This window comes from Taudactylus pleione, unplaced genomic scaffold (genome assembly GCF_031769625.1).
Source record: "Taudactylus pleione unplaced genomic scaffold, aTauple2 ptg000302l, whole genome shotgun sequence".
NCBI classification, from domain to species: Eukaryota; Metazoa; Chordata; class Amphibia; order Anura; family Myobatrachidae; genus Taudactylus; species Taudactylus pleione.
This window is the reverse complement of record NW_028284703.1, coordinates 9,513,838-9,540,495: the sequence shown is the minus strand read 5'-3', so window position 1 is coordinate 9,540,495 and position 26,658 is coordinate 9,513,838. Positions and strand designations below refer to the sequence as shown.

General features: G+C 48.2%; 1 protein-coding gene across 1 annotated transcript in view; it reads right to left on the bottom strand.

Moving 5' to 3' along the window:
• Window positions 1–554: 554 nt before the first annotated feature.
• The window catches only part of WDR19 (WD repeat domain 19), a 120,404-nt gene continuing 94,300 nt past the window's right edge, over window positions 555–26,658 (bottom strand). The window contains exons 33-37 of the mRNA XM_088482982.1: window positions 19,145–19,295; window positions 18,939–19,062; window positions 9,578–9,654; window positions 3,378–3,504; window positions 555–690 (exon numbers count right to left, since the gene is read on the bottom strand). Coding sequence (XP_088339108.1) covers window positions 3,390–3,504; window positions 9,578–9,654; window positions 18,939–19,062; window positions 19,145–19,295 — 467 coding nt within the window. The 3' untranslated portion in view covers window positions 555–690; window positions 3,378–3,389. The remainder of the gene's footprint in view (window positions 691–3,377; window positions 3,505–9,577; window positions 9,655–18,938; window positions 19,063–19,144; window positions 19,296–26,658) is intronic.

Sequence of the window (26,658 nt, the reverse complement as noted above, 5' to 3'; positions counted from 1 at the left end):
AGCACTGCATTATAGTATTGGTAATGCGCATGTCACACAATGAGATGGGAAGCATGATGCTGCCACAGTCACCAGTTCTACTACTACAGTGGTTCTCAAACTCTGTCCTCAGGACCCCACACAGTTCACTTTTTGCAGGTCACCCAGCAGGTGCACAGGTGTACTCATTACTCACTGACACATTTTAAAAGATCCACAGGTGGCGCTAATTATTTCACTTGTGATTTCTGTGAGGAGAACTGGAAAACATGCACTGTTTGGGGTCCTGAGGACAGAGTTTGAGAACCTGTGTACTACTGCATGGCTTGTCTGCACTGAGCTCACATCTCCGGGATAACTCTGCCTTATTAGACAGGACCAGCAGCCTGTAAGACTACAGCATAGATGGGAGAAAGCATTGGCCAGTCGCCGTACTGAGAAAGGCACCCCAAGGATCCTGCAGAATAGTGGGGGGTTCAGATTAGGGGAAGACTTATTTAATTAAGTGTCAGATCATCCAGTTTGTACACAAAATAATGACAATGGAGCCATAGCTGTACAGACAACTTGTTTATTATAAATATTAACAACATTATTAAAATAGTTCCATTACTTTAGCAAACACATTTACACAGTATTCATGTAACATGATACACATAATTACAAAGTAACAGGTATTTATAAGACTGTAAATTGAATCGTGCCGGTGCCCTAAAACAACAATAAAACAAAAGATTACAATTTTTTTTTAGTGAAATATTTATATTATAAATGTATCAGATTCTACTACAGCACATATGGGAATCCCCTAATGTACATAACGCAGATATTAGACGTTGCAGAATTCACTAAAGTAGAAACACATTCAATACTCACTAATTACAGATGTTATTTACCGGTGCACATTATCCGTATAGCATTTGCAGGGCCGGATTAAGGCTTGTAGGGGCCCCATCAATAAAATAGCTGCATGCAATGACTACTGCGCCCCTTATCTTGTCTCCGGACTCTCCACTGACTGGCAAGGTCGCAGCATACTACATCAGGTACATGATACTGCTGGGAACAGACTCCTGGCAGCATAGCGGGCATGATCTAATATACTGCCAGGGGCAAATGCAGGATTTTGAGTGGGGGGTACTGTGTGTGTGTGTATATGTATATATATATATATACACATACACACACACAGTCAGGTGCATAAATATTGGGACATTGACAGAATTTTCATATTTTGGCCTCTATTCACCACCACAATGGCTTTGAAATGAAACAAACAAGATGTGCTTTAACTGCAGACTTTCAGATTTAATTTGAGGGTAATTACATCCAAATCAGGTGAACGGTGTAGGAATTCCAACGGTTTCTATATGTGCCTCCCACTTTTTAAGGGGCCAAAAGTAATGGGACAAACTAAACAATCCTAAATCTAACTTTCACTTTTTAATACTTTGTTGCAAATCCTTTGCAGGCAATTACAGCCTGATATGTGGAACGCATAGACATCACCAGACGCTGGGTATCATCCCTGGTGATGCTCTGCCAGGCCTCTACTGCAAATGTCGTCAGTTCCTGCTTGTTCTTGGGGCATTTTCCCTTCAGTTTTGTCTTCATCAAGTGAAATGCATGCTCAATCGGATTCAGGTCAAGGGATTGACTTGGCCATTGCATAACATTCCACTTTTTAGCCTTAAAAAACTCTTTGGTTGCTTTTGCAGCATGCTTCGGGTCATTGTCCATCTGCACTGTGAAGCGCCGTCCAATGAGTTCTGAAGCATTTGACTGAATATGAGCATATAATATTGCCCAAAACACTTCAGAATTCATTCTGCTGCTTTTGTCAGGAGTCACATCATCAATAAATACAAGGGAACCAGTTCTATTGGCAGCCATACATGCCCACGCCATGACACTACCACCACCATGCTTCACTGACGAGGTGGCATGTTTTGGATCATGAGCAGTTCCTTTCCTTCTCCATACTCTTCTCTTCCCATCACTCTGGTACAAGTTGATCTTTGTCTCATCTGTCCATAGGATGTTGTTTCAGAACTGTAAAGGCTTTTTTAGATGATGTTTGGCAAACTGTAATCTGGTCTTCCTGTTTTTGAGGTTTACATCGCATGGTGAACCCTCTATATTCACTCTTGTGAAGTCTTCTCTTGATTGTTGACTTTGACACATATACACCTACCTCCTGGAGAGTGTTCTTAATTTGGCCAACTGTTTTGAAGGGGTTTTTCTTCACCAGGGAAATAATTCTTCTGTCATCCACCACAGTTGTTTTCCGTGGTCTTCCGGGTCTTTTGGTGTTGCTGAGCTCTCCGATGCATTCTTTCTTTTTAAGAATGTTCCAAACAGTTGATTTGGCCACACCTAATGTTTTTGCTCTCTCTCTGATGGGTTTGTTTTGATTTTTCAGCCTAATGATGGCTTGCTTCACTGATAGTGACAGCTCTTTGGATCTCATATTGAGAGTCGACAGCAACTGATTCCAAATGCAAATGTCACACCTAGAATCAACTCCAGACCTTTTTACCTGCTTAATTGAAAATTAAATAATGAGGGAATAGTCCACACCTGTCCCATGAAATAGCTTTTGCGTTGATAGTCCCATTACTTTTGGCCCCTTAAAAAGTGGGAGGCACATATAGAAACCATTGTAATTCATACACCGTTCACCTGATTTGGATGTAATTACCCTCAAATTAAATCTGAACGTCTGTTGTTGAAGCACATCTTGTTTGTTTCATTTCAAAGCCATTATGGCGGTGAATAGAGGCCAAAATATGAAAATTCTGTCAATGTCCCAATATTTATGCACCTGACTGTATATCTATTGAGATAGATATAGACTGGGAAAGGGAGTGGGACACAGAGAAAGGGACCGGGAGAGAGGGGGGAATGGACAGGGAGGGGGATTGTGTGTTAGGGAGGGACTGAGAGAGCGTGCACATATTCCTGTTGCAGCAGCCACCAGCTCCCTGATGGGGACGGGCACTTCACGGCATTAGGCTCCATCCCTCTACCCATCCACCTGCGACATTGTCAACAAGGGGGCGGGACTTCCATAGGCAGCCACTGTCTGGTCTGTCAATCAGTGCCTGTGTGATGCTGCTGGGAGCCAGCCAGGGTCAATGGCCAGGTTCCATATTTGCAGCAGTGTGGGGGGCCCTGGACGACCTCCCCTCCTATAATCCAGTCCTGATCATTTGCACCAAGTATACTGTAGGCTGGTGCAAGTCCACACTTATCATAATATGTAGAAAACCAAGAGTATGGACAGGGGCAGGTGAGCGGATCGCACAGCTGTACATGCAGGAGAATACACCTATTGTGTTCAACTTGGCATTTGCTTGCAATTTTTATCATGGGAACAAAAACGAATAGCTACTTACACAGTCTGTGTGTTACTGATCATCCTGATCCTGCCTGAGATACACTGAGCAATCCAGCACCTTCTTCAGCTGGCTGGCTGTCACCTTCTCGGAACACATGGGGCAGGTGCTTTCCGACTCCAGCAGTCTGCGGAGGGTGAGTAAAAATATTGTATCATGTACCAATACTGTAAGCCGATCCATGTGTAAATAAACTTTATTTTAGGGATTATATCCTATCTGAAGCAGTTTACTTATATACGATATCTAGAAAAGTTTATATAATGCCATAGGTACAGTGCATCCGGAAAGTATTCACAGTGCTTCACTTTTTCCATTGTGTTATGTTATAGCCTTATTCCAAAATGAAATAAATAGATTTTTATCCTCAAAATTCCACACACAATACCCCATAATGACAACGTGTAAAAGGTGTTTTTGAGATTTTTGCAAATTTAATAAAAAATAAAAAAAGCTAAAATCACATGTACGTAAGTGGTCACGGCCTTTACTCAATACTTTGTTGATGCACCTTTGGCAGCAATTACAGCCTCAAGTCATTTTGAATATGATGCCACAAGCTTGGCACACCTATCTTTGGGCAGTTTCGTCCATTCCTCTTTGTAGCACCTCTCAAGCTCCATCAGGCTGGATGGGAAGCGTCGGTGCACAGCCATTTTCAGATCTCTCCAGAGTTGTTCAATTGGATTCAAGTCTGGGCTCTGGCTGGACTACTCATGGATATTCACAGAGTTGTCCTGAAGCCACTCCTTTAATATCTTGGCTGTGTGCATAGGGTCGTTGTCCTGCTGAAAGATGAACCGACCTCAGACTGGGGCAAGAGCGCTCTGGAGCAGGTTTTCATCCAGGATGTCTCTGTACATTGCTGCATTCATCTTTCCCTCTATCCTGACTAGTCTCCCAGTTCTTGCCGCTGAAAAACATCCCCACAGCATGATGCTGCCACCACCATGCTTCATTGTAGGGATGGTGTTGGCCTGGTGATTAGCGGTGCCTGGTTTCCTCCAAACATCACGCCAAAGACTTCAATCTTTGTCTCATCAGACCAGAGAATTTTGTTTCTCATGGTCTGAGAGTCCTTCAGGTGCATTTTGGCAAACTCCAGGTGGGCTGTTATGTGTTTTTTTTTTTTTTTTTTTTAACTAAGGAGTGGCTTCCGTCTGGCCACTCTACCATACTGGCCTGATTGGTGGATTGCTATAAAGATGGTTGTCCTTCTGGAAGGTTCTCTCTCCAGAGGAATGCTGTAGCTCTGACAGAGTGACCATCGGGTTCTTGGTAACCTCCCTGACTAGGGCCCTTCTCCCACGATCGCTCAGTTTAGATGGCCGGCCAACTCTAGGAAGAGTCCTGGTGGTTCCGAACTTCTTCCATTTATGGATGATGGAGGCTACTGTGCTCATTGGGACCTTCAAAGCAGCAGATATTTTTTTGTCCCCTACCCCAGGTTTGTGCCTCGAAACAGTCCTGTCTCGGAGGTCTACAGACAATTCCTTGGACTTCATGCTTGGTTTGTTCTCTGACATGCACTGTCAAGTGTAGGAACTTATATAGACAGGTGTATGCCTTTCAAAATCATGTCTAAACAACTGAATTTGCCACAGGTGGACTCCATCCTTGAGATGTTCCTACAGCTTAATTGATCAGTGGAAACAGGATGCACCTGAGCTCAATTCTGAGCTTCATGGCAAAGGATGTGTATACTTATGTACATGTGATTTCTTAGTTTATTTTTTAATTAAATTTGCAAAAATCTCAAAAAAAACTTCTTTACGCTTTGTCATTATGGGGTCTTGTGTGTAGAATTTTGAGGACAAAAATGAATTTATTCCATTTTGGAATAAGGATGTAACATAACAAAATGTGGAAAAAGTGAAGCGCTGTGAATACTTTCTGGATGCACTGTATAGTAGGTGCAGAGTGTGCATCTGCTACGGAGCCCAGGCCACCTCTCCCTGCACTGAGTTACACTGCCATCTCCTGCGCCCCGGCTTTTCTATTCTCACAAGAGTGCTGCTGCCGGGCATCTGGGCCCAGAGCTGATCCAAGCTACAGCCATCTCTAGCTGCTGCCTGCAGGCATTGTGATGTCACAGTGCAGGTCACAGCCCTATATAAAGGATGCCCAGCTACTGGCAGCCATTTTGTCCTAGATGGATACTCTGTCAGTAGTTCCTGCTTTATTTAAGTGACTGGATAACAACTACTGATATAAGTTTTGGATTATATCTTCTAATAAGGTCCTGAATAGTAACATCTTTAGAAAAAGAATCTGAACAACAGGTAAGGACTTTATTACAAATGTTGGCCTGTGACCCTTCCCCCTCCAGATACCTCCTCTATTTTATCTGCAGTTTTTAATTTAGTAACAATGGATAAAGTAAATCATTTAAATCGGTGGTTCTCAAACTCTGTCCAAGGGACCCCACACAGGTCACATTTTCCAGGTCACCCGACAAGGTGTAGTCATTACCCACTGACACATTTTAAAAGATCCACAGTTGGAGCTAATTATTTCACTTGTGATTCTGTGAGGAGACCTGGAAAACATGCACTGCTTGGGGTCATGAGGACCGGGTTTGAGAACCTGTGCCATATTATTTCTTCTTCACTACTACAGGGGACACAGGGACAACACTGGGGTATAGGGCTGTGAAGGACTGGCCACCAAATGGCTAACTACTTTGACATCAGGGCCTCCTCCTCCCCTAAAAACCTTCTCCCAGCCAGGCTAGTTTACGTTTTACAGGGGGATGATTATGCAGCATCAAATGTTATTTTAACATTTAGGAGTAAGGAGACATATATATATATATATATATATATATATATATTTTATATATATATATATATATACACACACACACTGAAAAATAAGAAAACGTGCGCCTAATAGTGTAGTATTTAAATAAAAAGCTGATTGTGCTCAATATAAGTAATGTGCGTACCAAACAATAACTTTCAATAAAGCTTATCTGATGTCCAGGTCAACTTCCTATGGTCAGGAAACAAAACTGCCAATAGATTCCGGATATCAATCCAAGGACGGGTACCCTCTTACAAGGACTGGAGTACGCCTCGCTGTCTCCGCCACCTGTACCCCGAGGTAATATCGGGGTACAGGTGGCGGAGACAGCGAGGCGTACTCCAGTCCTTGTAAGAGGGTACCCGTCCTTGGATTGATATCCGGAATCTATTGGCAGTTTTGTTTCCTGACCATAGGAAGTTGACCTGGACATCAGATAAGCTTTATTGAAAGTTATTGTTTGGTACGCACATTACTTATATTGAGCACAATCAGCTTTTTATTTAAATACTACACTATTAGGCGCACGTTTTCTTATTTTTCAGCACCCTTGTTTCTCCGTTTGCCATACGGATTTTTTGAAGATTGCAGCCACCTGTCATCAGGAGTGTTGTTTCACATTCACAAGTGCCACAAAGAATTTATTAATGACAATTTTATAAGACTATCCACAGAAGGTTTTAAAAAAGGTTGTGCGCTAGTATTTCTTTTCTGCAACATATATATATAATTTTTTTTTTTTACAGTATACTAATCATTTAATCCTGCATGTCAGCTATGTAGGCAGATAGTAAATGATCTAATATTTGCACTATCAAATGATTAAAACTGCTAAATAATTTGCACAGGGGGGCTTTCGAAATATTGCTATGGGGCATAGGTCTTGCTATGCCCCTGTATAATGCCTACCTCTCTTGCTGCTTCACTATACTCCGTCCATACCTGGACCATAGAAATTAGCCGGCAGCATTCCTGAGAATGGCAGGTACTGCAGGAGATGTATATAGGACAGACCATATTCTACAGCGTGTATAAACATCTAACCACTGCAGAGGAGTTAGGGGTGGTGCACTTAACATTCACCCTTTTGGGTTTATTTTGCACATGGAGTGTGTGTGTGTGTGTGTGTGTGTGTGTGTATATATATATATATATGTGTATGTATGTATATATATATATATATACACACACACACCTAAATACAAATATTTACAGTAGCGCCATCAGCTGTTCCAGGCACAGTAATGTTCAGCAGGAAGCACAATGTTAGTGTACCCATTGGTGTAACCTCACTGTATAGGTGACAGGTCAATTTATTTCTACCAGATGTTTGGCTACTACAGTACATGTGTACTCACAAAAAAACACTATTGTGGCTCATTGAGTAAAACTGTTCTATGTACACAAATGTGTGGTAACCCATAGCAACCAGACATCTGCTTTCATGTTCTTAACTACTAAGTGATAGGCAACCTGATACAGTTCAGGGGCCGCATCAGTCAGCCCTCTAACATTCAAAGGGACCACATATTACTTTTATTCTCAGGAGTGAGTTAAATTAATACATTTTAATCAATGAAACGAGAAACCTATCAGTAATAACATAACAAACAAGCGTTGCGTTACAGCAAACAATGCTGACAACAAAGTACAGGAGGAAGGAGTACTGTACTAGAGTGTCAATTGCTTCCCCTCAAAAAACGCAAACCCGAATGACTGAACATTGTTTTATGTAGTTGTGCCTTTGACACAATCTTTGTGCACCAGTGTGACAGAAGCCTCACATCACTACAGAATGGAAGTATTCTGTACCAGCACAATCTAATTCTTAAGCTGGGTACACACTAAGATATATTGTACGAAATGTATAGTATGTACGCCAGATTGTGAATGTTGTCCATCACATCATCCCATCTGCTCCTCTTACTAGTCTAATCTCACAAGTGAACAGAACTCTGGGCCTGATTCAGAGCCGCTCTTAAGCGGCCGCTCGTTCGTTCCGAGCGATGTTTGCACAACTGCGCATGCGTACGGATCGTAATACGCATGCGCAAACCAGTCAGTGCGGCTGAAAATCGTTTGTTCGCAAAATAGCGAATGCCTGCTATTTTGAGTGACAGGAGGAGGCGTATGTGGGTGGTAACGGGGGAAGGTGCTTGAAAACGGGGAGTGGAGATCCGAACGCAGGCGTGCTTAAAGGTCAAAACGGGCGTTCTAAGGGTGTGCATAATTAATACAGCAGCGTCATTGCCCACATCACTGGGTTATTTTATAGTCAGAACTGCTCGCAAGATTGCGGTAGGAAAAACCAACCACAAGAATAGCGAGCAGTTCATACGTTGGTCGATGTACTCGATTAATCTAATAAATAGCGGACATGACGTAGGATGCGAGCGGCCAGGGGGCATAGTTTTCCAAAAAACGACCGCATGTTTTGTTCGCTCGTTCAGACCTAGAGACGTGAAAAGACTGCAAAGAGCGAACGGTTCATTTGAATAGCCACCCCTATTTCCTGAACGAGCAAGCGCAAATAGCGTCTGGCTCTGACTGAGGTCCACTGTCGTCTACTAGATCAGCTTGCTCATTTCCTGAAATATGTGTTGCTGCTGGTAGACTATTGGCTACAAGGTCTATTCCCATTCACTTCAAAATAGAGTATAGGGGGATGAATAATAGCAAAAGCTGTTTTCAGCATATTCCTAAAAACATCACCAACAGTAAACGGATACAGATTATTGCACAGGTTTTGCGGTTAAAGTAAAAGGAAGTATTGCGCAATATTTGACTTCTTGGTTAATTATTTTTTAAAAAGTAACATTATTATTACTACAGGTTGAGTCTCCCATATCCAAATATGCCGAAATACGGAATAATTTTGGCATGACTGAGATAATGAAACCTTTTGATTTTTGATGATTTAATGTACACAAACTTTGTCTAAGGCACAAATTATTAAAAATATTGTATAAAATTACCTTCAGGCTGTGTGTATAAGGTGTATATGAAACTTACATGAATTTCATGTATGTACACAAACTTAGCTTGAGCCACAAAATTACTGAAAATATTGTATAAAAATTACCTGCAGGCTGTGTGTATAAGGTGTATATAACACATAAATGCATTCTGTGTGTATATATGGGTCCCATTCCCAAGATATTTCATTAGGATATGCAAATATTCCAAAATACAGAATATTCTGTTATCCAAAATACCCCTGGTCCCAAGCATTTTGGATATGGGAGACTCAACCTGTACTACTACTGCTGGTTATAACATGGAATAAAGCAATTCAGATGGTGCCTGCAGTTGAGTCATATCAGGATCTTACTTTAATAAACAAATTGTAAATATACTAATTAGTGACAGAAGTGATTGTTATATCCACAACTTACTTGTTGAACTCTGGATACAGGGCTGGGAACTCACAATGGGGGCAGATGCACCAGTCCTCTTTAATCATATGCCGACCCTGTAATACAGAACAGCGCATTTCAGGAATGAACGGGGGTTCAACGTTCCAGGATTTTATATATTTTCTGTGTTTAATACTGGTTTCCCCTGCAACACTTGTGGGGCACATAGACCATAGGGTAAAATATTTCAGCTATTAAAAGGTGTTTAAAAGAGATTTTCACCTTTTACCAGCATGCGATTGATCCTCACACCTTACTTATATCATTACCACTGCAAGAGCTAAAGGGTTTGAAGACAACTGTGGTTGAAAAGTAGATTTCAATTCTCATGTGAATCAGCCCATAAGGGCAAGAGCCCAATCAGCTCCTGAATATATTAAACAGTTTATCACTGGACACAAGCTGTCTGGGCAGATCCTGGTGAAGAGGCTGCAATTATAAACCTTACTATTGGTGTATCAGGATAATAATTGCATAGTGTCTATCAGGCTGTCAGATAATGCCTATCGGTCTGACAATATATGCCCAGCATATAAAGGTTATAATCTTCCTGTTATACCTTTATTTTTCACTTCTCAATAGTAAAACTGTTATTTTGGGCTTATTCAGGACGTGCCAAGAGTTGGTAAATTCTTATATTTTCTTGATCATGCTCAGAGTATGTACTTAATGGAGGGAAATAAAATGGCCAGACGTGACCAGAATACCAGGGCCGGCAATACTGCAGTGGTGCCACTTAACCTGTGGCTGAGGCCGGGGACAGACGTGAAGGTTAGGGACTTCCGCAATGGGAGAGGGTGGGTAGGCATGAAGAGGGCACCACTGATACTTTACAGAAGTGTATACCAACTCCGGTCTTCAGGGGCAGAACTATGAAAGACAATGGAGGCGCGTGCACTGAAATGGGCATCTCCTCCATTACCCACAATATATTCACCCCACTTAGGGCTGTAAATATGTACCCAGAGTGTACCGTCACAGCCGCCCAATACATGGCACCTCTTCCCGGCACCACAGAAACTACCATAACCATATACTAGTGGAGGGCTCCGTGTCAGACCATCAGATGCCGCTTCCATCTAGGTATAGCCCGTCCCCACTCATAGATGTTGCTGCTGCTTAGCAGCTTCTCATACCAGTGTGACTCTGGCACCACCCCAACCATAACTCCCCATCTCACTCCTCCCTGGTGGCAGCTCAGACCTGTGCGGGCCCAAGCTCAAGTGCGGCTGCAGATCTTCCAGGAGCTGGATGTCAAAAAGGAAGCACCAGACGGAGCTGCGGGTAAGAGAACATGGGAGGCGGGGGCCTGGGGCACCAGCGACTGAGTCTGGGGGCAGATCTTCGGTGGAGCAACTTCCCGGCACGTGAAATAGCCGACAGTAGACTGGGCATCTTGTGATTTGTAGTCTCACAGTATCTTAACTAAAACTCAGTCCTCAAAGCTCCCACATCAGTTGTTTTTCCCCTCTATCTGGGGTATCAGGAGGGCTCCCCCCACCCACATCAGATGGCTTTCCGGAGGGCTCCCCACCCACATCAGATGGCTTTCCCCTCCATCAGGAATACTCTGAGCCTCATGCTAATTGCACTAACTTATCTGTGACTAACACATGGCTGTAGATACCCAAAAAAGGGTGTTTTGGGGGGATATCCTGCAAATTTACTTTAGTAAATAGGTCTAATAGAAACAAATTCACATATTCTATATTAGTGTTTTTGTGCGTATGAATAAAATATGAGATAGGGTAAGAACTTACCTTTGTTATCTCTATTTCTACGAAGTCCATAGGGTTCCACAGGATACCTTGGGGGTATAGGTGTGACGTCAGTCATCGGGCACCATAGAGTTAAGCTTTCAGCCTCCCAGGATGCACTAGGGTCCCCCTCCTATACCCCGCCCCCGAGCCAAGGCATCTCAGTTTTGTATCAAGCCATAGGCCGGAGGAGGAGAAGGAAGAGAGAGAAAGAAGATCTGGATACACACAAGAATCACACTCTCACCAGAGGGAGACGGAAAAACCGGTGACCAGAGCAAAGCCCATCTGCAGCACAGGTGCGACAGGGCGGGAGTCCTGTGGAACCCTATGGACTTCGTAGAAAGAGATAACAAAGGTAAGTTCTTACCATATCTCATATTTTCTACTTCAGGGTCCATAGGGTATCCACAGGATACCTTGGGGATGTCCCAAAGCAGTATCCTTTAAGGGTGGGGACGCTCCTGTGCTGAAAGGAGAATCCGCCGCCCGAAGGAAGCATCCTGAGAGGCGAAGGTGTCAAACCTGTAATACCTCACGAAGGTATGGACAGAGGACCACGTAGCAGCCTTGCAGATCTGGACTGCAGAGGCACCACGTCGAGCTGCCCACGAAGGACCCACAGACCTAGTGGAATGAGCCTTCAGAGAAGGAGAAACCGGCAGACCTTCATGAAGATAAGCTTCAGAAATAGACATACGGATCCAGGCTGCCAAAGTTTGCTTTGAAGCAGGCCAACCCTTTTTACGGAAGCCATAGAGGACAAACAAAGCGTCCGACTTCCTAAACGAAGAAGTGCGGTCAACATAAGTCCTTAAGGCCCGCACAACATCCAAAGTGGCCTCACTCACTGAAAGGCCAGGTGAGTTAAAGGCCGGAACAACTATTTCCTCGTTAACATGAAACTGGGAAACAACTTTGGGAAGAAATTCAGGCCGAGTGCGGAGCACTGCCCTGTTCCCATGAAAAATCAAGAAAGAGCCCCTAAATCAGAAACACGTCTGGCCGAAGATATGGCCAGAAGGAAAACAGTCTTAGCTGTTAGCCATTTAAGATCCACTGAGCCCAGTGGTTCAAACGGCGGTCCCTGGAGAGCCCTCAAGACCACAGCCAAATCCCAAGGCGCCACAGGTGGAACAAAGGGTGGCTGAATGCGGAGAACACCTTGCATAAAGGTGTGCACATCCGGATTGTAGCAAACCAGACAGACAGGGCCGAAACCTGTACCTTCAAAGAAGCAAGGTGAAGCCCATGATCTAGTCCCGCTTGTAGGAAGGCGAGTATCCGAGACAGACGAAACTCCCGCGGTGCATAACCTCTCGGTCGACACCACTGGAAGAATGTATGCCACACGCGATGGTATATCCTCGCGGAAGACGGTTTCCGAGCTCGTAACATGGTACGCACTACAGAGCTGGAAAACCCCCTGGACCTCAACATGGCCGTCTCAACAGCCACGCCGTCAAAGACAGCCGAGTCAGGTCCGGGTGAAGACAAGGACCCTGCGACAGAAGATCCGGTCGTAGCGGCAACCGCAGAGGACTGTCCACGGACAGACCCTGAAGGTCTGAGAACCAGTGCCGTCTGGGCCACGCGGGAGCTATCAACAGGAGCGTCCCTCCTTCCTGTTTGAATTTCCGGATTACCCGTGGAAGAAGGGAAACCGGAGGAAACAGGTAAGCGAACCGGAACGTCCACCGGACGGACAAAGCATCCACCAGAGACGTCTTTTCGTCTCTTGTGCGAGACCCGTACACCGGCAACTTGTTGTGCCGGGACGCCATGAGGTCGATCTCTGGAAGACCCCACCTGTCCACCAGCAGTTGAAAAACGTCCGGGTGCAGGGACCATTCCCCCGGATGAACGTCCTGGCGACTGAGAAAGTCCACCTCCCAATTTAGCACTCCCGGGATGAAGACAGCTGATATGGCCGGAAGATTGCGCTCCGCCCATACCAGGATCCGAGACACCTCTCTACGAGAGCTGCCCGACTTCGGGTTCCTCCTTGCCGGTTTATGTAGGCCACAGTGGTAGCGTTGTCCGACTGGACCTGCACTGGGCGACCCTGGAGAACCCGATGTGCCTGCTGGATGCTGGAGGGCATTGAAGACCACACGGAGTTCCAAGATATTTATTGGAAGCTCCGCTTCTGTCGGAGTCCACCTGCCCTGGAACAAGTGTGGACCCGAAATTGCTCCCCAGCCCCGAAGACTGGCGTCCGTTGTCAACCGGACCCAATTTGGTACCCAGAACGGACGTCCCTTGTTGAGATGGGTCGTCTGCAACCACCAGGCAAGGGACAGGCGAACCTCCGGGGTGAGCACTATCGTCTGGGATTTTAGAGACTGAGGCAGCCCGTTCCACTTGGACAGGATCAGGTGCTGCAGAGGTCTGGAGTGAAACTGGGCATATTCCACCATGTCGAACACCGACACCATGGAGCCCAGTAACCTCATCGCCGAGTGTAGAGACACCCGGCGGCTGTGCATACAACTGCGCACCCTCGACTGTAAAGCAGAGATCTTTTCCCCCGTCACAAAGATCCTTTGCTGTCCCGAGTCCAATAAGGCTCCGAGGTGCAGAATCCGCCGAGACGGGATTAGAGTGGACTTCTGCCAGTTTATTAACCAGCCGTGGCGCAATGGTCAGGTCCAAGTGGTGCAGAAGGAGCTCCAGAGATCCTGCCACTAATAAAAGGTCGTCCAAGTACGGCAACATGCGGACTCCCTGCAGCCGCAGAGAAGCCGCCATGACCGCCATCACCTTGGTGAACACACGCGGTGCTGTCGCCAGGCCAAAAGGCAACGCCCGAAACTGAAAGTGGTCGCTGCGGATTGCAAACCTGAGGAACTGTTGATGGCGCAAAAGAATAGGGACATGCAGGTAAGCGTCCTGTATGTCCAATGACACCATGTAGTCCCCAGGTTCCAGCGCCAGAATGATGGACCGTAGGGTCTCCATCCGAAACTTCGGCACCCGCAAAGACTTGTTGAGAGCTTTGAGGTTGAGAATCGGACGATACGACCCATTGGGTTTCTGCACCAAAAAGAGATTGGAATAGAAACCCTGGCCCCTCTGGGAGAATGGAATAGGCACTATAACTCCAGCCTGGAGCATAGTGTGCAAGACCTTCCGCAGCTCCGTGGCCTTGTTCCGGTCTGATGGTAGACCCGTGGTGAAAAATCGTGCCGGAAAGAGAGGGCGTACCCGTAGGAGACCACCTCGAGAACCCAAGTGTCTGTCGTGGTGACCGACCAACACCAGGTGAACTGCAGCAGGCGGCCTCCCACTTTGGGATCCCCCAAAGGGAGGCCCGGACCGTCAGGCCGCAGGCTTGTCATGTGGCTTAGGGGCCGGACGTCTGGTACTCCATGCCTGCTTCCGGGGCTTGGCCGATTTCTTGGGACCAGCCTGTCTGGGAAAAGACTGTGGTTTGGGCCTGCCCTGGGCCCTATAAGACCGAAAGGACGATGGTCCTGAACCAGAAGGAACAGCGACCGACGGGAGACATGCCGATTTGGCTGCCGCCAGCGTGGCTACAATCTTGTCCAGATCCGGACCGAAGAGAACTTCTCCGTTAAAGGGCAATGCCTCCAAACCCTTTTTGGAATCAGCGTCCGCCTTCCAGGATCGCAACCACAAGGTGCGACGAGCAGCCACCGCTGCTGAAGAAATTCGAGACACCAGGGTACTAATGTCTAAGGCCGCCTCGTTGATATAAGTGGCCGAATCACGGAGATTACCAATCAACTCCGCCTGTTCAGCCGGAATTGAAGGACGCCTCCAACGAATCCGCCCAGCGCTCCATAGCTCTGGTAACCCAGCAAATGGCCATAGCCGGCCGCGCTCCCCCCCCCCCGCAAGGGAATAAGCGGACTTCAGGCAGATCTCCACCTTGCGGTCCGTAGCATCCTTAAGGGAGGACATGGATGGCATTGGTAATGTGGCACTACGGACAAGACGTGTCACATGAGAATCCACCTGTGGAGGGGATTCCCACTTAGCAAAATAATTATCCGCGAACAGATAAGCCACCGCCAGGCACCTCTGCGGCTGGTATCGCTTGCCAGGCTGTTTCCACGCCTCCTCTAAATGGTCCACCAACTGACCCGAAAGAGGAAAGACTGTGGCGTCACCTTTCACATCCTTAAAAAAGGCATACTTGGATTTAGCCGCTGGGGGAACTTCGTCCTCAATCACCAAGGCTGTGCGGACCTGCCGAATAAGTCCAGGAATATACACCTTGGACCTAGCGTCTGCGTCCTTAGTATGGAGAGGTTCCTGATCGTAAGGATCCAGAATCTCCCCATCATCAGACGTCCCTTCGTCATCCTCATAAGAAGCCGACAGAGACGCCACCGGCCGTTTATGTGGCCGCATCACAGCCTCCCCCTGCAACACATCCGACAAGTGCTGTACAGAACTCGTCAGGGAGTTAACCCACGCCGGCTCCTGAGAAACCGGGAGAGGGGAAATAGGAAGACTGCGGGGTACCATCAATTGTCTTGGGAAACCCTGCATGGGTGACGACACCACTGATTGCTGGGACAAACCCATCTGCGTAAACGCGGGCTGCGGAGCTAACTGGCCCACTAAGGCTGTAAGCGCCTGAGCGAAACAAGCCCAGGGCGGCTCCTGTACCGGTGCTGTAACCATAATAGGCCGCGCCATTGACAAACACTGCCGACAGAGGCCCTCCGCGCTACCCTCCCCCTCCGCTAAAGGTACTTTACACGTAGTACACTGTAGCCGGAGAGGAATGTCACTTTCAGACATGATGGTAGAAAGTATGTGACCCCTCTCACCAATTGTTTTAAAAAGGCGAGAGACCACCCTGCAGCACTGCACCGCAAGGGCTTTAGCAGAAAGAACAGGGACAGTAATAAGGCTGACAGTCAGAAAAGAAAAGTACAGGCAGCAGCGCTAGCACAGTCACATACAATGCAAAGAAACTCAATTCCTGCACTAACCAGCGCTGATAAATCAACTACACAGACACAGAGTCTGGTAGGACACAGCGCTGCATACACAGACCTGACCACAGCGGAGGAGAGGTATGCGGGGGGACCCAGACCACGATGCCTCCGTCCAGACTTCCAGCAGCGTTCACCATGCGTTCTAGAAGATGGCCGCCGAGGAGCAGAGAGGAGGCTGGCCTGGGGGAGGAGCGCTGCCACAGGGCCAGTCGGCGTGTTGCAGAGAGGGCTGTGTGCAGCGGGGGAGGCGCCGGCTGTGAGACAGGGAAGGCGCGCTCCCCTGGCATGCTTTTAACCCCCAGGACGCCGCAGCGCTACCGCTCTGCTGCGGTCCGCTGTCCCAGGGGGGTAGTGGAAGCGCAGGTTATATACCAGGCTCCACGCTGCAGCCAGTCCCCAGGGAGCCCCCTGCCTGGGGACTCTGGACCATGTAACAGCGGGGACCCACCGCGGGACCCCGCTGCTTACCTTGCTGTCCCCCGCCCTGCCTCTTATACATGTACCTGCCTCTTATGCATGTTCCTGCCCACAGCCCTGCCTCTTATGTGTGTTCCTGCTCACTGCCCTGCCTCTTATGCGTGTTCCTGCCCACTGCCCTGCTTCTTATGTGTGTTCCTGCCCACTGCCCTGCCTCTTATGCGTGTTCCTGCTCACTGCCCTACCTCTTATGCGTGTTCCTGCCCACTGCCCTGCTTCTTATGCGTGTTCCTGCCCACTGCCCTGCTTCTTATGCGTGTTCCTGCCCACTGCCCTGCTTCTTATGTGTGTTCCTGCCCACTGCCCTGCTTCTTATGCGTGTTCTTGCCCACTGCCCTGCTTCTTATGCGTGTTCCTGCCCACTGCTCTGCTTCTTATGCGTGTTCCTGCCCACTGCTCTGCTTCTTATGCGTGTTCCTGCCCACAGCCATGCCTCTTATGCGTGTTCCTGTCCACTGCCCTGCCTCTTATACGTGTACCTGCCTCTTATGAGTGTTCCTGCCCACAGCCCTGCCTCTTATACGTGTTCCTGCCCACTGCCCTGCCTCTTATACGTGTACCTGCCTCTTATGCGTGTTCCTGCCCACAGCCCTGCCTCTTATACGTGTTCCTGCCCACTGCCCTGCCTCTTATGCGTGTTCCTGTCCACTGCCCTGCCTCTTATACGTGTACCTGCCCACAGCCCTGCCTCTTATACGTGTTCCTGCCCACTGCCCTGCCTCTTATGCGTGTTCCTGCCCACTGCCCTGCCTCTTATGCGTGTTCCTGCCTACTGCCCTGCCTCTTATGTGTGTTCCTGCCCACAGCCCTGCCTCTTATACGTGTTCCTGCCCACTGCCCTGCCTCTTATGCGTGTTCCTGCCCACTGCCCTGCCTCTTATGCGTGTTCCTGTCCACTGCCCTGCCTCTTATACGTGTACCTGCCTCTTATGCGTGTTCCTGCCCACAGCCCTGCCTCTTATGTGTTCCTGCCTACTGCCCTGCCTCTTATGCGTGTCCCTGCCCACTGCCCTACCTCTTATGCGTGTCCCTGCCCACTGCCCTGCCTCTTATGCGTGTCCCTGCCCTGCCTCTTATGCGTGTCCCTGCCCTGCCTCTTATGCGTGTCCCTGCCCACTGCCCTGCCTCTTATGCGTGTCCCTACCCACTGCCCTGTCTCTTAAGCGTGTTCCTGCCCACTGCCCTGCCTCTTATGCGTGTTCCTGCCCACTGCCCTGTCTCTTATACGTGTTCCTGCCCACTGCCCTGCCTCTTATGCGTGTCCCTGCCCACTGCCCTGCCTCTTAGGCGTGTTCCTGCCCACTGCCCTGCCTCTTAGGCGTGTTCCTGCCCACTGCCCTGCCTCTTAAGCGTGTCCCTGCCCACTGCCCTGCCTCTTATGCGTGTCCCTGCCCACTGCCCTGCCTCTTAGGCGTGTCCCTGCCCACTGCCCTGCCTCTTAAGCGTGTTCCTGCCCACTGCCCTGTCTCTTATGCGTGTTCCTGCCCACTGCCCTGCCTCTTGTGTGTTCCTGTCCACTGCCCTGCCTCTTATGCGTGTACCTGCCTCTTATGAGTGTTCTTGCCCACAGCCCTGCCTCTTATACGTGTACCTGCCTCTTATGCGTGTTCCAGCCCACTGCCCTGCCTCTTATGCGTGTTCCTGCCCACTGCCCTGCCTCTTATGCGTGTTCCTGCCCACTGCCCTGCCTCTTATGCGTGTTCCTGCCCACTGCCCTGCCTCTTATGCGTGTCCCTGCCCACAGCCCTGCCTCTTTTGCGTGTTCCCGCCCACTGCCCTGCCTCTCGTGTCCCCGCCCACTGCCCTGCCTCCCATGTGTGTCCCCGCCCACTGCCCTGCCTCCCATGTGTGTCCCCGCCCACTGTCCTGCCTCCCATGTGTGTCCCCGCCCACTGTCCTGTCTCCCATGTGTGTCCCCGCCCACTGCCCTGTCTCCCATGTTTGTCCCTGTCCTGCAGATGGAGAAATAAAACGATCCCATGACTGGATAACTGTATCACTCTTGCATCTAAACCCTCCTACAAAGCGGAATTTTACCCCAATACGTCATTCCCAGAACTCTGAGAAAGACGATAATCTTGATGTCAGCACCTAATGTATAGATGGTAAATGCATTACAGCTCTGCTTACCGTAGCTATACAGTATGGCAGGTTATTCTTGCAGCCAGGGCAGAGAAGTTCACACTCCGGGAGCTTGAAGTCACAGAATGGACAAGGAGTAGTTTCTTCCTCCACCTCAGAGGTGTCGGGTCGTCTATCCGAAAACGCAAGACACAGTTATACAAAATACTCTTATTAAGGCAGAGCTGACATTGTGGCTGTCAGCGGCTACTCACCTGACCATGGCCTCTATCTTCTTCTTATACTTCCCATCTATTTTGTTGCGATACTCGGGCCTCATCAGCATGGCTGCAAAACTAAACGCAGAGTTCTTCAGCGCGGCTCTGTGACACTCAATAACGGTTGAGGTCAGGATCGGGACTATGTCTGTAAGAGCAAGGAGTAGCTAAGGAGATTCGTTTTCAGGTCAAAGGACCCAAACATCAAATAAGAATCTGCCTTAAGAAGCTTTATCACTGCTGCAAACATAACTCATAGTACATACAGATGAGCAGCTGCTAATGTAACTCATAGTACATACAGGGGAGCAGCTGCTAATGTATCTCACAGTACATATAGGGGAGCAGCGGCTGATGTAACTCATAGTACACCTATAGGGGAGCAGCTGCTGATGTAACTCATAGTACCTATAGGGGAGCAGCTGCTGATGTAACTCATAGTACCTATAGGGGAGCAGCTGCAGATGTAACTCATAGTACCTATAGGGGAGCAGCTGCTGATGTAACTCATAGTACCTATAGGGGAGCAGCTGCAGATGTAACTCATAGTACCTATAGGGGAGCAGCTGCTGATGTAACTCATAGTACCTATAGGGGAGCAGCTGCAGATGTAACTCATAGTACCTATAGGGGAGCAGCTGCTGATGTAACTCATAGTACCTATAGGGGAGCAGCTGCTGATGTAACTCATAGTACCTATAGGGGAGCAGCTGCTGATGTAACTCATAGTACATATAGGTGAGCAGCGGCTAATGTAACTCATAGTACATACAGATGAGCAGCTGCTGATGTATCTCATAGTACATACAGGTGAGCAGCTGCTGATGTAACTCATAGTACATATAGGGGAGCAGCTGCTGATGTAACTCATAGTACATATAGGTGAGCAGCTGCTGATGTAACTCATAGTACATATAGGTGAGAAGCTGCTGATGTAACTCATAGTACATATAGGTGAGAAGCTGCTGATGTAACTCATAGTACATATAGGGGAGCAGCTGCTGATGTAACTCATAGTACATATAGGGGAGCAGCTGCTAATGTAACTCATAGTACATATAGGGGAGCTGCTGCTGATGTAACTCATAGTACATATAGGGGAGCAGCTGCTGATGTAACTCATAGTACATATAGGTGAGCAGCTGCTGATGTAACTCATAGTACATATAGGTGAGAAGCTGCTGATGTAACTCATAGTACATATAGGTGAGAAGCTGCTGATGTAACTCATAGTACATATAGGGGAGCAGCTGCTGATGTAACTCATAGTACATATAGGGGAGCAGCTGCTAATGTAACTCATAGTACATATAGGGGAGCTGCTGCTGATGTAACTCATAGTACATATAGGGGAGCAGCTGCTGATGTAACTCATAGTACATATAGGTGAGAAGCTGCTGATGTAACTCATAGTACATATAGGGGAGCAGCTGCTGATGTAACTCATAGTACATATAGGTGAGCAGCTGCTGATGTAACTCATAGTACATATAGGTGAGAAGCTGCTGATGTAACTCATAGTACATATAGGGGAGCTGCTGCTGATGTAACTCATAGTACATATAGGGGAGCAGCTGCTGATGTAACTCATAGTACATATAGGTGAGCAGCTGCTGATGTAACTCATAGTACATATAGGTGAGAAGCTGCTGATGTAACTCATAGTACATATAGGGGAGCAGCTGCTGATGTAACTCATAGTACATATAGGGGAGCAGCTGCTGATGTAACTCATAGTACCTATAGGGGAGCAGCTGCAGATGTAACTCATAGTACCTATAGGGGAGCAGCTGCTGATGTAACTCATAGTACATATAGGGGAGCAGCTGCATGACTAACTCCTTACATGGCAGGAGAGACTGAAGATGGCTGATAGATGAGGAGCTGCATGTGATGTATGGCATGAGCTGGTTTGGGGCAGTAACTATAAATGAGGTGAATAATTTAGTTGAAATGTGTGAACATGAATCACAAATGAGTAATCTAAGGGAAATATGTCTGATTTCAGGTAAGAGAGCAGAACTTTACTACAAGCTGTGTCTAAGAAGAGGTGTCGGCTGGTTTGAAATCAGTGCAAGGTAAATTGTCTCCGAGATACAAGTTATACATATAGTGGCTCAGGTAGAGTTGGAACAGTAGTATATGCACCTGGATTACACCAGGAGAGAACAGTAGTATATGCACCTGGATTACACCAGGAGAGAACAGTAGTATATGTGCCTGGGTAACACCAGGAGAGAACAGTAGTATATGGGCCTGGGTAACACCAGGAGAGAACAGTAGTATATGGGCCTGGGTAACACCAGGGGAGAACAGTAGTATATGTGCCTGGGTAACACCAGGAGAGAACAGTAGTATATGGGCCTGGGTAACACCAGGGGAGAACAGTAGTATATGTGCCTGGGTTACATCGGGAGAGAGCAGTAGTATATAGTAGGTGCATAGGTTACATCGGGAGAGAGCAGTAGTATATGTGCCTGGGTTACAGAGAGCAGTAGTATATGTGCCTGGGTTACACCAGGAGAGAGCAGTCGTATAGGTGCCTGGGTTACACCAGGAGAGAGCAGTAGTATATGTGCCTGGGTTACACCAGGAGAGAGCAGTAGTATAGGTGCCTGGGTTACACCAGGAGAGAGCAGTAGTATATGTGCCTGAGTTACACCAGGAGAGAACAGTAGTATATGTGCCTGGGTTACACCAGGAGAGAACAGTAGTATATGTGCCTGGGTTACACCAGGAGAGAGCAGTAGTATAGTAGTATATATGTGCCTGGGTTACACCAGGAGAGAGCAGTAGTATATGTGCCTGGATTACACCAGGAGAGAACAGTAGTATATGTGCCTGGATTACACCAGGAGAGAGCAGTAGTATATGTGACTGGATTACACCAGGAGAGAGCAGTAGTATATGTGACTGGATTACACCAGGAGAGAGCAGTAGTAGATGTGCCTGGGTTACACCAGGAGAGAGCAGTAGTATATGTTCCTGGGTTACACCAGCAGAGAGCAGTATGTGCCTGGGTAACACTAGGGGAGAACAGTAGTATATTATGTGCCTGGGTTACACCAGGAGAGAGCAGTAGTATATGTGCCAGGTTTACACCAGGAGAGAGCAGTAGTATATGTGCCAGGTTTACACCAGGAGAGAGCAATAGTATATGTTCCTGGGTTACACCAGCAGAGAGCAGCATGTGCCTGGGTAACACCAGGGGAGAACAGTAACATATTATGTGCCTGGGTTACACCAGCAGAGAGCAGTAGTATATGTGCCTGGGTTACACCAGGAGAGAGCAGTAGTATATATGTGCCTGGGTTACACCAGCAGAGAGCAGTAGTATATATGTGCCTGGGCTACACCAGCAGAGAACAGTAGTATATGTGCCTGGGTTACACCAGGAGAGAACAGTAGTATATGTGCCTGGGTTACACCAGGAGAGAGCAGTAGTATATGTGCCTGGGTTACACCAGGAGAGAGCAGTAGTATATATGTGCCTGGGTTACACCAGGAGAGAGCAGTAGTATATATGTGCCTGGGCTACACCAGCAGAGAACAGTAGTATATGTGCCTGGGTTACACCAGGAGAGAACAGTAGTATATGTGCCTGGGTTACACCAGGAGAGAGCAGTAGTATATGTGCCTGGGTTACACCAGGAGAGAGCAGTAGTATATGTGCCTGGGTTACACCAGGAGAGAGCAGTAGTATATATGTGCCTGGGTTACACCAGGAGAGAGCAGTAGTATATGTGCCTGGGTTACACCAGCAGAGAGCAGTAGTATATGTGCCTGGGTAACACCAGGAGAGAACAGTAGTATATTATGTGCCTGGGTTACACCAGCAGAGAGCAGTAGTATATGTGCCTGGGTTACACCAGGAGAGAGCAGTAGTATATTATGTGCCTGGGTTACACCAGCAGAGAGCAGTAGTATATTATGTGCCTGGGTTACACCAGCAGAGAGCAGTAGTATATGTGCCTGGGTTACACCAGGAGAGAACAGTAGTATATATGTGCCTGGGTTACACCAGGAGAGAGCAGTAGTATATGTGCCAGGTTTACACCAGGAGAGAACAGTAGTATATATGTGCCTGGGTTACACCAGGAGAGAGCAGTAGTATATGTGCCTGGGTTACACCAGGAGAGAACAGTAGTATATATGTGCCTGGGCTACACCAGCAGAGAGCAGTAGTATATGTGCCAGGTTTACACCAGGATATGTAATCCCTGGAATTTTATTATAGTTTATGATTTGTTTCTTTTATTTTTTTAAAAAAGGATAATCGGCTGCGCTTCTCAATAACAAATAAAAGATTTAATTCATATAAAAATAATCCCAATATATATAAAATCATATAGACAATAAATCCCTTCAACAAATAGAGAATTTTACACATGAGTAATATACAATTCAATGCAATACAGTCAATATAAAGAAATAAATAAATCTTGATCATAGTACCTAAATAAGTTAATTATAGTGAAATAAAAAATTAAATTAATTAGAACCAACAGAACTGATAACAAGAGATATGGTAAGAACTTACCTTTGTTATCTCTGTTTCTACGAAGTCCATAGGGTCCACAGGGTTGACCTTGGGGTATAGCTGGATCTGGATCCACGGGCACCACGCAGTTAAAGCTTTGCTGCTCCCAGGATGCACTTGGGTCTGTCCTCCTCTATACCCCGCCCCGGCCACAGGCACCTCAGTTGGTAAGCAGCTAAGGCCGGAGGAGGAGACTAAACAGAGAGAAGGAAGACAGGAACACACAAGAAACCATACTCACAGAAATGGGAGACGGAAAACCGGTGACCAGCCACACAGCCCATTTGAAGCCAGGTGCGTCAGGGCGGGCGCCCTGTGGACCCTATGGACTTCGTAGAAACAGAGATAACAAAGGTAAGTTCTTACCATATCTCTTGTTTTCTACTTCAGGGTCCATAGGGGGTCCACAGGGTTGACCTTGGGGATGTCCCAAAGCAGTTCAACTAAGGGCGGGGACGCTCCTGTGCTGAAAGGAGTACCCGGCGCCCAAAGGATGCATCCTGAGAGGCGAAGGTGTCAAACGCATAAAACCTCAAAAACGTCTGAATTGAAGACCAAGTAGCCGCCTTACACAGCTGAACAGCGGAGGCGCCACGTCTAGCAGCCCAAGAGGGACCCACAGAACGAGTGGAATGAGCCTTAACGGAGGCTGGCACAGGTAAACCCTCCTGCGCATAAGCCTCACAAATAACTGAACGAAGCCAACGGGCTAACGTTTGCTTGTTGGCAGGCCAACCCCTCTTGTGAAAACCGAAGAGGACAAACAAAGAATCCGACTTCCTAACCGAAGCAGTCCGGTCCACATAGATTCTAAGTGCCCGGACCACATCCAAGGAAGCCTCACAAGCAGAAAGATCAGGTGACTGAAAAGCTGGCACAACAAGTTCCTGATTAATGTGGAACTTTGAAACCACTTAGGGCAAAAACTCAGGACGCGTGCGGAGCACCGCTCTGTCCTGGTGAAAAATCAGAAAGGGAGGGCGACAGGAAAGCGCCCCCAATTCTGAAACCCTCCTGGCAGAAGCAATTGCCAGGAGAAAAATGGTCTTAAACGTCAGCCACTTGAGCTCCACCGACTCAAGCGGCTCAAAAGGAGGACCCTGCAAGACCCGCAGCAGCACCGCCAAGTCCCACGGAGCCACCGGAGGCACGAAGGGAGGCTGGATCCTGAGAACACCTTGGAAAAAGGTGTGAACGTCTGGCAGTGTAGCAATCCGTCGCTGAAACCACACGGACAAAGCAGACACATGAACCTTCAGAGAGGCCAGGCGTAAGCCGAGGTCCAAACCCGATTGAAGAAATTCCAAGATTCTGGAAACCCGAAACACCTGCGGATAATAGTTTCTGGATTCACACCACTGAAAATAAGTGCGCCACACCCTGTGGTAAATCCGCGCGGAAGCAGGCTTGCGTGCCCTAAGCATGGTACCAATCACCGAACTGGAGAAACCCCTAGACCTCAAGACGGCTGTCTCAAGAGCCACGCCATCAAAGACAGCCGACCCAGATCCGGGTAAAGGCAGGGCCCTTGAGACAACAGGTCCCGACGCTGAGGAAGAAGGTACGGAGCGTCGATGGAGAGGCACCTCAGATCGGAGTACCAAGGACGTCTGGGCCACGCCGGAGCCACCAGCACGAGTGTGCCGCCTTCCTGCTTGAATTTCCGCAGAACCCGAGGAAGTAAGGATATCGGAGGAAACAGATACGCCAGGTGAAACGTCCATTTCACCGACAGAGCGTCTACCAGACAGGCGCCTGCGTCTCTTGTCCTTGACCCGTAAACGGGCAACTTGTGATTGTGACGGGAGGCCATCAAGTCCAGCTCCGGCAGCCCCCACCTGTCCACGAGTAGCTGAAACACCTCTGGGTGAAGCGACCATTCCCCGGGATGCACGTCGTGACGGCTGAGGAAGTCCGCCTCCCAATTGAGGACTCCGGGAATGAAGACTGCCGAGATCGCTGGAACGTGACACTCCGCCCAAGCAAGAATGCGAGACACCTCCGACATTGCTGCCCGACTGCGAGTTCCCCCTTGGTGGTTGATGTACGCCACCGTGGTGGCGTTGTCGGACTGCACCTGAACCGCCCTTCCGTGAAGAGCGGGGCCGGATGACTGCAGGGCCCTGTACACAGCCCGCAGTTCCAGGATGTTGATGGGGAGAAGTGCTTCTTCCGCGGACCAACGACCCTGAAGCGATAATGAGCCGGTCACTGCCCCCCAACCCCGAAGACTGGCATCCGTCGTGAGCAGGACCCAGTCCGGGATCCAAAAGGGGCGCCCCTCGACCAGATGCGCCGTATGAAGCCACCAAGCCAAAGACTGCCGAACCTCCGGGGACAACACCAGCATCTGAGAGCGGATCCGGTGAGGTAACCCGTTCCATTCCGATAGAATCAGCCCCTGCAGGGGCCGGGAATGGAACTGGGCAAATTCCACCATGTCGAAAGTCGACACCATGGACCCCAGAACTCTCATAGCTGAATGGACCGACAGGCGGCAACTGCTCAGGCAACTGTGTATCCGCAGCTGCAGGGAGGAGACCTTCTCTGGAGTCAGGAAAATCCGCTGCTGACGAGAATCCAGCAGGGCTCCCAAATGAACCATCCGCTGTGATGGAATCAGGGAGGACTTCTTCCAGTTTATCAACCACCCGTGTGCTTGAAGACAAGCAATGGTCAGGTGGAGATGTCGAAGAAGCATCTCCGGGGAGCTCGCCAGCAGCAGAAGATCGTCCAGGTACGGCAACAGACGTAGACCCTGACCCCGAAGGTGGGCAGCCATAACCGCCATCACCTTGGTGAACACCCTCGGAGCCGTGGAAAGGCCAAAAGGCAACGCCCGAAATTGGTAGTGATGGTTCAGGATAGCAAACCTCAGATACCGCTGATGTGCCGGTGCTATGGGCACATGGAGATAGGCTTCCTGGATATCGAGGGAGACCATATAATCCCCGGGTTCCATCGCCAGAAT